The sequence below is a fragment of the Amblyomma americanum genome, chromosome 1 (genome assembly GCF_052857255.1).
Source record: "Amblyomma americanum isolate KBUSLIRL-KWMA chromosome 1, ASM5285725v1, whole genome shotgun sequence".
NCBI lineage: Eukaryota > Metazoa > Arthropoda > Arachnida > Ixodida > Ixodidae > Amblyomma > Amblyomma americanum.
Window position 1 is genome coordinate 327304970 of NC_135497.1, and position 13167 is coordinate 327318136.

Sequence of the window (13167 nt, forward strand, 5' to 3'; positions counted from 1 at the left end):
TTCAAAGGACGGGTGCCCTGGTTTCTGTCATGGTTCGCCTATTCTCTGCTATGCGAAAATTCAGTTATAAGATGACCTTAGCCTCATTGTCATTCTACTAGTACTCCATTGCACTCTGAAGAAAAGAACGCAGAGTGCTATGCAAGCACCTCTTTACCGCAGCATTTGCATGGATATTTTCCTGGATTTCCCTGAAACTGGAAGGTATGACAAGCGATGCTCATATTTCTCGTGTTCATATTTCTTATTTCTGTGATACAACAGCAGTTGCCACCAGAGAGTGGCATAAAAACTATGTACGAAAGGATGAAAGCTGTGGTTGCATTCACTGAAAAGCACAGCAGCCTTCCGTCTTCTGACACAAGCCATCCAACTTCCAGTGGCTTCACGTATGCTCAGCTCATATGAGAGAATGTGCCATCCAGCCACCTAGTGAAGATTAGTAGTTACTTTCTTTTTTTGTCCGTGTGCCACTGCACTGTTTCACCATAGTGTTAGACCAACTCGCCCATCAGTTCGTGTTATTAAGGTTGTCAAACTATGCACAAAATGCACGTGCACAGTGAATCGGAACAATGTCGAGATGCTGCAGGAGGGATGCCAGGCATATGCAGTTTACATGCTATTTTTTTCCTCACGTCTTACTGAGTATATACTGCAACAGTCATAAAGAGATAGATATGATAAAAACTTGTCTATACACAAGAGAAAAATTTATGTGGTTACCTCTGAATGAATTCCAATGTGGCTTGTACTTCTTGATTGTATTTCATGTTGAGACAAAAGTAGGCAGCATACAAGGGTCTCCACGGCGGCCAGAAAGCTCAGCCCTTCAAAGCACTTTGCTCCGTCGAGTGTCACAATGCACGTACAATCACAGTCAAAGATGCTTGTGCCTGAAAAGAAAATTATCAACGACTGCATCAAAAACTGAGTTCGGATTAAATATTAGCAATTGTGGAGCAATTCGTTTTTTTTTAATGCTACAGCTCAGAAGAATAATTTTTAGCATGATAATATGAACATGAGGCATACAAATCTTTCTCACATAGCTGGTCATGTCAGCACAGCTCACAAAAAAAATATGACGGCACCTCTATGTAGATGCAAATGCTAGACACTGAAGGTATTTATAAAGCAACGGACAAGAGCAGATGGATGAATGGCAATGCATGCGATATTCTCAAGTTAATATTATAGGCCACAAACCTGAATTTTATAGCTACACTAACAAGGTTCTAGCAGCGGGTTATGCTGCCAGGTACAATCTCAAAGAGAAGACTGTGGCATGCGGATGGTTAATTTAGCTTGCTTGGCATGCCTCATCGAATTCTTGAAGCTGCATTGAGTCTGACATACAGGGTAATTCACAACAACCTCCTTCGTTACCACGCTCTAATTCTTTGTGATCAATGAGGTTTCATACTTCCATGCTTTTTAGAAGGTTATACTCTGCTCAAAGCATTCAGAAAATTATTTAAAATCTTACCAAGTACAACCACCATTGGTGTAGGAGGCAGGTCACTAATCAGTTCAGAAACACAGGGTGACGTCTGTGGAGGTAAGAAGCCATTATCATAAGCAGATGAATATAAGGAAACTGCATGTTCAACACAAGGGCACACAGGTAACAAGTGTGCTGAAGAATCACAGGAATAATGAACACCTGGCTAATTGCAGCAGCAGGACTACAAAAAGGAAAGTTCACAGCTTTTTGCACTTCGGTAAACTTTGAGGTGGTGCCCATAAAATTCTACTGGAACAATGACGCATGTTAATTGTTAATTTTTCGTTGCCACTGGCTACAATTTCTGTGAACTCAAATGATGGAGCAAGTGCTCTAGAATTTTACAGAGATATGTGAAAGTTTCATCTACGGTCATAAAGCAGAAATTATGTTAATGCTGAGAGGCTACCAAATATCCATCCCCGCAATAATCTCACCTAAAAAACACTAAATAGGAACTCTGTCTTTTCCTTGAAGAAAATGCACAGCAATGGGAACACCCCACTGAGCAGAGCTTTTGGACGGCCCATGTCCTGCCCTGTCTGTCATAAGGAGCCATTGAAGTGCCTCGTCTCCCTTCAGGCTGTGCCGCAGGAATGCATACAAGACCTCGAGGTCTGCAATTTCTTGATTGACAAATAATCCTTCTAGCTGCGTGTCCGTTAGCCTAAAAAAAAATGATGTTTAGCTGTAAAGCCTTCTTGACATTGCTGAAAACAACCATAACAGTGAGTGAAAGGTAATTTGTGTGCTTGCACAATACATTCACCCTTTTCAACCTAACGATCCAGTGCTGACCAATTTATCAACATCTACAAGGTATGCCCTCTCTTCTTTGTGTCATGCATTACCCCTTCATTTTTTGGCCCTGCCATCTTGGTGCGAAATTGATGGTCATATGCAATGTGTTTCAGGGAAGCCTGCCACTAATTTTTAAAAATCGGCTTTTTGAGTTATGAAGACTTTCTGCGGCAGAATAATACCAGTGTAAGCGGGAAATGCAAACAGGTGAATAAAGTCTGCTAGTAAGTTGGTTAAATAATTTCTGATAATTAAATTCATAACTATCGCAGTCAGGCAACTGGCAGTAATTAAAAATTGTAGCCGGTCATTAGTAAGAGCCATATCAGTGTTTGAATTTCGAAAACACGATTACTCTAGATGCTGTGGCCCAGAAAATTTTAGCTAGATCATGCCAAGATACAAGCACTTTTGAAATGCATGCAGACAAACCAATCCCTCTTGTGCACGTAACTATACATTCGAAATAGCCAAACTTTCCATGTCACAGCGCCAAAGGTAATCGTGTTTCAAAATTCTAAAAATTGACATGGCTCTCAGTAATGACCAGCTAGAAATCTCTAATTGCAACCAGGTGCTAACTGTGACAGTTTTATCAGAACTTAGTTATGCACCTAACTAGTTAACATGCGGGCTTCCCTGAAATATCTGGTATGCACTTATATGCATGACCACACTAATACCTCATGCCTACTGCGACATACTATCAACAACAAGAATAAATGGACTGCAAAAATTGTTGATCTTGTACTGCAAGGTAAGGCTCTCAGAAGGCAGCACGACAGACTTACAAAGGCAACTGCACCAGGTGCAGTCATCATCATCATCAGCCTGACTACACCCACTGCAGGGCAAAGGCCTCTCCCATGTCTCTACATTTAACCTTGTCCTTTGTCAACTGTGACCACCGTACCCGGCAAACTTCTCATCCGCCCACCTAACTTTCTGCGCCCCCTGCTATGCTTGTCTTCTCTTGGAATCCACTCCGTTACCCATAGGTGCAGTCTACTCCCGACTATATTAACTACTGTTGCACCGAGTTTCAAATTAAGTAAAATTTTAACCCAATTTTTTAATTTTGTTCACTTTTCAGACATGATAATGAATGCTCACAGCCTCTAATTTATGGATTCCTTATTACTTAAACAGTTATTGCACTAATTGTTGGAAGTTATTCTTTGACATTGCATCTGGTAGTAGAAGTGCCCTAATCCAATACGTGGCTTACCCTGCACATTCGGCATCCAGCATTACTTTAACACACACTCAGCAACAGTTACTTTTCCTGAAACCTCAAACAACACTTCAATTTACTGACATGCAGCTTGCAAATACAGTTGCATACATGCCTTCTAATATGGGCCAGGAAGTGCCGTTGCGTGAACAGCAAGGGCCACTCTTTCTGTACATCACAAGCTCGCTTGCCCTTAGTGTTGATGGTCGCTCGAATTGCTGCATAAGCACGCATCAAGAGTTCTTCTTGCAGAGGAATGTTTTGCTCCTCTAGAGCTTTCAGCAAGAAGCATTTTTTTTTGCTTCCTCACAATCATTGAAGTCTATGGCAGTGACTGGTGGCTGCCATTCTGTGCAGCCATAAGTTGTCCTTGCTGTTGCCCTCTTCAGAGGCCCTCCGCACAATTCCTCAGAAAGGCGCTTACATCCGCGCCTTGCGTTTTCAATTCGGCACTTAATTTTGTAAGCAAGTCCATGAAACGTTTTACCCCCTGAAGAGGTGGACAGTGCGTCACAGAGTGCTGACGAATATTTCTGGCCGACACGATTGGCCACTGACCGGATTTGCTTTGCAGTTGGCCTTGAGGCCGCTTTGCACATTGCTGTTGCTATTAGTCTTACTACTTCTTGATATTGACTTCGGTCAAGTGGATTTGGTGCACTCAGGGCTGTTAGAGTTTTATGAGACAGGGAGTTCTATGGAATCGTCAATGACTGAAAAGCTTCCAGTGATGGCTGGGGGGACGACGTTAAAGGCTCCTCTGTAAATTCAAATGAAATCAGACTTGGCAAAGGAGTTGAGTGGCAACAATACCAGTACCTACAGCAGCCGAACAAATTGCAAGATGGAATTTATTGCACAGCATTTAGAATCATTTAAACCTCTGCCCCATATTTTTGATCAAGTCGGATAGTCCAGCGTGATGTATCATCATCATCACCATCAGTCTATGTCCACTGCAGGACAAAAACCTCTTCCATATCCCTCCAATTAACCCTGTCTTGTGCCATCTGCGGCCACTTTAACCCTCAAAACTTTCTAATTTCATCTGCCTTCCTGACTTCGTCTCCTGTTATGCTAGCCCTTGTAGCACTACCCTTTAAGGACTATAGACAACTAATTTTATTACGTGTTTTCTTTTTTCAAATGATGCATCAGACATGGAATACATGGATTACCAGATGGTACTAAACCTACAACAGCTAAATAATTTATAATTGAATTTCTTCTCCCATGCTGTTTCGGCTTCATCGACCAAACGATGACTGTGACATCAAGTTGATGTTTTGGTCACGTGATCAACTAGAAAAGCTAACATAATCAGCAGATATGTAGATTTAATTCACTACGACATTTAATCCAGCTTCTTCCAACCCCTGAAATGACAAAAATGATTTCTCACTTGACGTCAGAGTCTTCGTTCGGTCAATGAAACCGAAATACATTAGAGAAAAAATTCAGTTATAAATTATTTAGCAGTTGTAGGCAAATACCACCTGTTTCATTCTGTCACCGAATGTTACAGCTATCAGTTTCTTTTCCATAGCTTACTGAATTGCCCTGAATTTAAGTTCACCGAACTTGTTAGCCTCCACACTTCTGCCCCATAGGAGAGTACAGATATGGCTGTTACTTCCCTCAGAAATGCTTGTAAACTGCCATTCATCACCTGAGAGTACCTGCCAAGTGCACTCCACCCCATTCTTATTCTCCTAGTTATTTTACTCTCATAATCCAGGTCTGCAGTCACTAACTGTCCAAAGTAGGTGCATTCCTTACAGCTCCAATCTTAACCACATTTCTGCATATTATTTTTAGATGCACTGCTCTACTTTGCCTGCCTAGGTCATTGACCATGCTTTATGAGAAATGTTGTGGTGGGGAGCTTCAGATGATTTGACCACCTAGGGAACTTTAATGTGTACTGGCATCACACAGTGTACTGGCGGTTTTCTATTTTACCCTTTTTAAATTTGGCTCCAATGGCCAGGAATCAAACCTTTGAACTCGTTGACCTTTGACCACTCACAGAGTTGTGAGTGGCACTCCGTCCCATTATCTTCTCTTGTGTGTGTTTTGGGCGCCTTTAAATAATTACAATGAGCTGCTTTAGCAAGGACATGTGGTTTGCTGTGTCCAACATAGGGGCAGCAGAAGTCAATTATATGAGCAGGATGCAGCTTTGCTTTTTGTAGCTGCCTTTGCTTAATTTACTCTGGCCTTATGTCAAGCAGGTGCAGTCATTTGAAAAAAGCTAATACAGCAGCCACACCAAAATAATATTGTGATAGTACAAGTTTTGCTTGGCAGAAATTGCTCCAGCTCTCTTTTCAGATTATGACTACACTGGCATTTCTCATTACACTCAACCTGCTTTCCACTCATTTCTGTAGCACTTTCCTTTCTTCCGAAATAGAAAAGGATACAATCAAGCTTGGGATGACAGTATGCCAAACTCTAGTGCCTTTCCTTTTTTCACCTTTAATTTTTTCTCTGAGAGACGTCTTGGTCCAGAGAAAAGTATAGCAACTATAGCACTATGTTATAATTTTTCTGGTTTTCTTACACAGCTTGTTCACATGTACAGTCATACACAAAAGCCTGTGTGTTGCAGATTCGTGGCAATAAATGTATTCCTGTGTAGCCAGGCAAAGCACGGCAATGAAAAGTACACACGCATGATGACATATGCGTGCTCCATTTGCTGGAATGAATAGCCGACTTTCTAGCGAGGTAATGCTATTTTTTTTTCGGCCAATCTGCATCCTGCAAACTTTTGTCAATGACTGTACAACCATCACATCGGAGCTCTGGTGTCATAGTGCAGTAGCAGGGCTCTTAATCAAAACTCCACGGATCTTCTCACTCAATATAACTAGGTGTAGTGGCTACAACAATGCAGACAACAATACAATGCATCCTTGGCATGCAGTTTGCTTGCTTCAAGATTTACCAGTCATGAGAAAAAAATTTATTAAAGCAGAACTGTTTGTGCACATAGTTTGGTAAATACAGTTAAACCACTACAGTCCACCACTCTAAACAGATGCTGTTGATCACTTGACCCCATCGTTAGCCTAGAATAAACTTGATGCTCAGGCTAATGCTTGCTTCAAGTTATCACATATACTGATAGCAAATCTAAATTACTTCATAATTAACATGCCTGCCGTTTGTGTACATCAGGGTATAATAAGAATGCATATTAGTCAGGTCAGACCCATAGAGCCGCATAACTCTACTGATGCAAAAGGTGCGCATTCTGTGCGATGCCAGTGCCTGTATATTAAAGAATCCCAGATGGTTGAAATTATTTCGGAGCCCTGCACTAAGACATCTCTCTTAGCCCATGTGCAGCTTCGGGATCACAAGCCATACCAGCCTAATGAATGCAAAGCAATGTGTAACAACACACTTCAATGCACACTCGAGAAATGTTATGTTGTCAGCCTCATCTGTGAATCCTCTGAGTACCAGGGCTTGAAATTTACCTTGGCCAGAAGATAGGTGGTGCATGTGCTTATGAATAACGACAGAGTGTTGCATGCACTGAAAGCATCATACCTGCATTGAAACGATCTGAAGTGAAAGCACTGGAGCCAAGTATGAATGTGCAGCCCAAATTGCCACCAAAGTTTTCTTGCATGTACTTAAAGCTTTCCTCATCAACTTCTGTGCTGTCTTCAAGAAATACCTAGAACAAAAAAGGAAATTTTAGAATGTGAATTTTTAAAGCAAGGATCCATACGGTCTAGCAGGCTGGTTAACGATCTCGAGGCTAAAGGGAAGATGTGGATCTTAAAAATGAAAATGTTTATTACAAGATATAACGTAAAGAAATTAGCTGTGGATATGTAATACTTCCTTCTATTTTCGAACATGTAATTAGTTTCAGAACATCTAAATCGGTTTTCATATTATGGAAAAATAACTGAAGCCTAATTACGTAATTTATTACAGGTTGTTCAGACACTTTCCCTCAACCATGCAAAGCTATGCTATTTGTATTGTTATTGAGGTACAACATCATACAGAAATGTTCAATTTTGTTAAAGCATCATAATTACAAAATATAATTAGGTGACATTAAAATTTGATATGTTCGACCGAGCTACAAAAATATAGCATAGCTCCATGGTTCAGTTCTTTCTGATCTCGACAGTGTAAGTTTAATTGAAATTGCACCACAAAAGCATAATGAAAACATCTGTAAGGGTAATCAAGTTGGCAAAAACACGAAGTGGAAAAAACTGCATTTGAGATGCGCATGCCAGGCACTCTAGAGGCCCTTGTAGAGGCCGCAGAAAATGGCAGAATGCAGATATTCCTAGAGAACTTCCCCATACTAAGTAATACTTAAATGTAGGGAAGAGCGGCAGTTTTCAAACAAGAGCAAAATGGTGGCCATTGGATATGCGGTTCTGCCGCATTTTGCCCCGAAATCACCATTTCAGTGTGTTGGTGGCATCAAATATGTCATTTTTAATTTGGTAGCTGGAGGTCAAATAATCATGACAATATAGCACAGACAAGGACGACGAAACAATACGATGGCACAAACGCTGTCTTTCAAGAAGGTTTACTGCAAACCATGTCAAATATATACATTGCGCCCCCCCCCAAAAAAAAACAATGAACAAGGTATGCCTTACATATTCACACTGGACGCGTTGAAAACAAAACAAAAATTGATTATGGGGCATTTAACCACACGAACTCTTTCTTAGTGAGTGTGAGTGACACAAAAGGTGCGCTACCACAATGATTGTGGTTATTTTAAAATTTTCGTAGCCTTGGTTATCTCAAACATCAACTTTTCTCTGTGTCTGTCTAGCACAATACAGCGCATGAATTCCAGCACACAGCTCTCAGGATCTGGCAAATGATCGTAATCACGACAGTGAATCATCAAATTCTCCCTCACAGCTTTGTTCACATCATAATGGCGCTTTTTTAACCTCTCATTGGCACACCTGCCAGTTTTACCATTGTAAACATAGCCACAATTCAAGGGGATCAAGTACACTATGCCCTCTGTTTCTGAGAATGATAAGAGTTAAACAAGAACAGTACTGAGAGATGCATGTTTAAAACAGTGCAATGCACATATACCTTTAACCAGAACAGCCAGCCATTCCAAACTTGTGATCAAGTTGGACTTTTTTTTTCTGAACTGCACTTTCCGGAACCCAGAGGGTCTCCTTTGTGCAGCATCTGCTCATGTGAGAAGCTGATAAGGTGTCGTGATGTGGCCTTCGTAAGGTAAGACTCTGGTCGCCCGAGGCGATCATATTCGCATTTGTGGATGCCCCCTCGAGCCACCAGATTCCGTCCTCGCACCTCGCAGAGCATGGCTTTTATAAAAACAGCACACCAAAGCATCTCCCAAGTAACAGTGCAGAACACAGACGGGTGCACGAGATGAGAAGGTGACACAACAAGCGCTGACTTGCAATGTTTGTTTTGAGAAATACAGAACTTCATATACCCTTCCATAAAGTCGCCACATGTTCCAAGGACACGTGGCTTGCACACTGTGTGGCACACGCACTCCTGCACAGTCGTGAAAATCAGTGCACGTTTGACAGCTCAAGTTCTTTTTTTGTTAGCAGTAGGGACGGTGTGCTGACGCATTGTTCTCGTAGTCTGAATAATCCTAGCTGCCCCAATAATCTCACAGACCACCTGTTCACTCTGTGTTTTCAGCACTTTGCATCGATGATTGATTGAGGAATTGATTTTGCACCGTTGCATTGAGCACTACAGCATATTTTTGTCTGGATACACAGCACAATGCACTTTTTCGCAACTTTGGAACTTTTTTCCTGAAAGTTATTCAGTTTAATTTTAGTGTAAACAATTTATCCATGTAGTACATGTTTTGGCGAGGCAATGAAAAGTTTTATATAGCTCATAAATGTCGTGTGGACTTTTTAAAAAAAGTTCCGAAATGAAGCATTTTGAGCTAAAAAACAAACTACAAAAAACAAAAACCTTGTGCAGGCATTGTCTTGACACATGATAAAAAATACAACTCATATAAGTTGTCCAAAAAAACTTTGGAGGCCAAAAAGAAAATAAACATTTTATCATGAATTTTGTACGGAGACCTACTTTTGCACTAGTCTGGAAAATTCAAAGGGCTGTCAGATGATGAGAAAAATTTTTTCTCATTCGATATTAAGAGAAATTTCTTTTGTGAGTTCAATAAAAAGACAAATTTTTGGACCAAAATCAAAGAGGGTTATGAGCAAACATTGGTGCGTTTGGCATGAAATGACCCATGAAGTCAGCTGCATAAAATTTAGATGAGCTATATTACATGCACACATCTTTTTTTTTAAACAATGTTACTGCCTCAGGGCATATAAAGGGGGTATGTTTGGGTGGTTTCGCTAGATGCTAAAATAAACTGATGACCACTTGCTTTGAACATGTATAGCAGACCTACTAAAATGACAACTTTGGTCCAATACACAAAATTCAAATGTTATGCTCATTAAATTTTTCTGGTGCTGGCGAGAACGGTGGTAGAAGCCGCGTCAGAACTTGAACATTTATTGTGCCAAACACAAAACAATTGAACACTTGGAAATTCAGAAGTGGAAATATACCAGTATTACAAAAATGGCAACCCTTATCATTCATTTTAATTAATGAAATACAACCAAATTAACCTATTCAGTTCAAATCTGCATTAGCTATTATAATTTACTCAAGTTCTCTCATGGCCCATGCAGAGGCAGTAAGAGAGGGGAGTGAGCGGTTGCAAAGTGATACATAAGAACAATGCTGAACTGCAGGTTTTTCCAGGAAAAATAAATGCACGTATATATTAAAATATTGCAACATCATTATACAGGTTTACGGGGCAAAGGAAATACACATTACACATTGCTATAAAAAATATGTCTTGTACAAAAGATATTAGGGTGAGAAACAAAACAATGCAAGCCGCAGTATCATAATTGGTTCAATATGTTTAGAAACAGGCGCAACAGCAGCAACCAACAACACCACAATGGCAAAACAATGTATAATTAGTATCAAGAACAATAAAAATAATGCTCAAACATGAAAAATCGGCTCAGTGAATTCGGCAGAATATTTCAATTTAATTGTTTCAATTTGCTTGGAGACGAGTATTGCACTTCACTTAATTAATACATTAATTAATTACTGAAATAATGAATTCGATTCAGCTATTGCAGGCACTTAATGACATGTTCAATTCTAAGAGATTCACTTGTCACATGGTTTCACTTGTATATAGATTCACGAAATTATGCAGACAAATAAAAATGCGTACATGTTGTCCTATAGCTGCCTCATCTGTCGAAGACAGGATAAGGAGCGGATTACCTCCCAGGCGCAAAAAAAAAAATGTAATAACGGTATGTATAGCATGTGCCCATCACCTTGTCACTTCAATACGGCGAATCGAAACCATGTGCGCCCGCGCTTCGCATGTATACGGTAACGAGCCACGATACTCGATCATGCTGTATTTCGAGCTGGCCAGGTTTACTGATACGCCGATGCGAGGGCCATTTTGGGGCATGCATATATGTTTTCTTTGCATTTCACGCGACAGTACGCGCTAACTCGTTCGGATGGTTTCTTTTTCTCCTCTCGTTGCAGCTGCCGATCCCTACAGTGAGTTGTTCGCCGCGACAACTGACAGTGCTGTCTTGATAATCGCAGCGCTGATAAAAGCTGAATGTATACATACCTTGAAAACGAGCAGCACTTGCTTTGTCCGGCCAAGAAATGCTGTCTTGTTTGGCACACAGCTGCAGTCGCCGTCAAACGACGTGCTGTTCACGCGCCATTAGTGGCATCAGCAGCCGCGTTTTGTGGCACTCCGCGCTGTGTGCTGCGGCTCCAGGGGTGGTATCACTCCGCAAGACAATCATGTTTCGAAGAATAAAAGACGCTATTTGCGCTTACGAACAGCCTGACAGTGCGTGACGCTTATAATAAGCGTGCAATCGCTCTATGTAGCGCTGAGCATAATAGCACGAATGTACCAAGTCTTTCGCACTTTAGTTGCACATTTCTGAATTGCGCAGCAGTTCCCGTTTCGAAACCGAAACTACACTTTGGCGATTACGCCGACGTGCGGGACGGGAGCCGTTCAGCTTTTCCCGTAGTTTTACAGAATTTTCTAACAGTGTCCATTTGCAGTCTTCGAGTTCCACAGCGCGCGTGTTCGAGACGCGCCGTGACTGCGTTCCCATAAGGAGCAGTGGTAACGCGGTATCGTACGACGATTTCCTTTGGATCCATTGTTTTTTTTCTTTATGCGTTCTTGGAGGCAGTAGCGCCGGCACGCGCATGACGTCTCCAAGCACAGCCAATGACGACGGAACACGTGCAGCTCGTGGCGAAGCATATGAGCGAATCACGGAGCGGAAAAGGTCACTATAAAAGAGTAACAACGCAGCCTTTTTGCCTTTCTGAAGGGTCTCGGCAAACAGTCAAGACGTCCGTTCCGGTGATTGTCATTTGTGTTTGTGGCCCGCTATCTAAATGGGGAAAGGAGAGCGCAAAGACAAGAAGAAAAACGACTCAGCTGGTGGACCTCCAGGTGCGTAGCGAATTTCCTTTCGGTTCTGTGGCCTCCGCCGCTGTCGTTTGGGTGCTCGATCCCTTTGTTCATCTGGCGTCACATGGTGGGCGCTGTAGGCCTAACCTCGTGGGCTAGGATGATTCTGTTCTAAAGCATTAAATTTTTGCGAGAAGGCTGAACGAAATTCACGAGCTTCGTTACCCGTTTGTTTTCGCTATCATTTTTATTTGAGCGTGAGTGACCGTGACTTGAGAGAAAAAAAAAAACCGCGTTTGGTTGAGCCGAAGCGACCTCGAGAGCCTTTATATCGCGTTAAGGTTGGTTCACGTGCAAGCGACTGAGCGAATACAGCGATTGAGCAGCGCGTTGCAGCGAAAAATGTCGATATTTTTAATAATATTAATAATAATTGGTTTTTTGGGGAAAGGAAATGGCGCAGTATCTGTCTCATATATCGTTGGACCCCTGAACCGCGCCGTAATGGAAGGGATAAGAGAGGGAGTGAAAGAAGAAAGGAAGAATTAGGTGCCGTAGTGGAGGGCTCCGGAGTAATTTCGACCACCTGGGGATCTTTAACATGCACTGACATCGCACAGCACACGGGCGCCTTAGCGTTTTTCCTCCATAAAAACGCAGCCGCCGCGGGCGGGTTCGAACCCGGGAACTCCGGATCAGTAGTCGAGCGCCCTAACCACTGAGCCACCGCGGCGGGTCAACGATATTTTTGGAACCTCTTCACTCTGGCCGCTTCCCCCGCCGCGATGGCTCGAAACGGCTTTGTGCGCCGCGGCGGCATGCGCTTCTGCACGCGTCGCCCGTGCGCCTGCATGGTCCGGCCATGCTGCTGACCTGACACGGAGCAGGTGCTGTGGAACGCTCTTCCGCTTGATGAGTGCCTTTATCTACGGCATGTTTCCGAGCGCTGCCGTCTCGTTTTAGTCCGTTCTTGATGCATAGCAACACCTCCGCAGCTCCGCACCCTAATCCCCTAAGCGCATTTACGATTTCTTTATGGTTTATTTGGGTTTAACGTCCCAAAGTGACTTAGGCTAT

General features: G+C 42.2%; 1 protein-coding gene and 1 long non-coding RNA gene across 3 annotated transcripts in view; one reads left to right on the forward strand and one right to left on the reverse strand.

Moving 5' to 3' along the window:
• The window catches only part of LOC144115469 (protein argonaute-2-like), a 103752-nt gene that overhangs the window by 73800 nt on the left and 16785 nt on the right, over positions 1-13167 (forward strand). The window contains exon 1 of one of the 2 annotated variants that reach the window (XM_077649868.1): positions 11654-12132. The exons of the other annotated variant lie outside the window; for it this stretch is intronic. Within the exon in view, the coding sequence (XP_077505994.1) occupies positions 12075-12132 (58 nt within the window). The 5' untranslated portion in view covers positions 11654-12074. Of the gene's footprint in view, positions 1-11653; positions 12133-13167 lie in introns of those variants that run through there. 2 annotated transcript variants of the gene reach the window in all.
• LOC144099252 (uncharacterized) lies at positions 837-11490 on the reverse strand. The gene is made up of 4 exons (XR_013307359.1): positions 11275-11490; positions 7107-7236; positions 1490-1553; positions 837-896 (listed from the first exon to the last, which is right to left on the reverse strand). It is a non-coding gene; the product is annotated as an uncharacterized LOC144099252 (long non-coding RNA).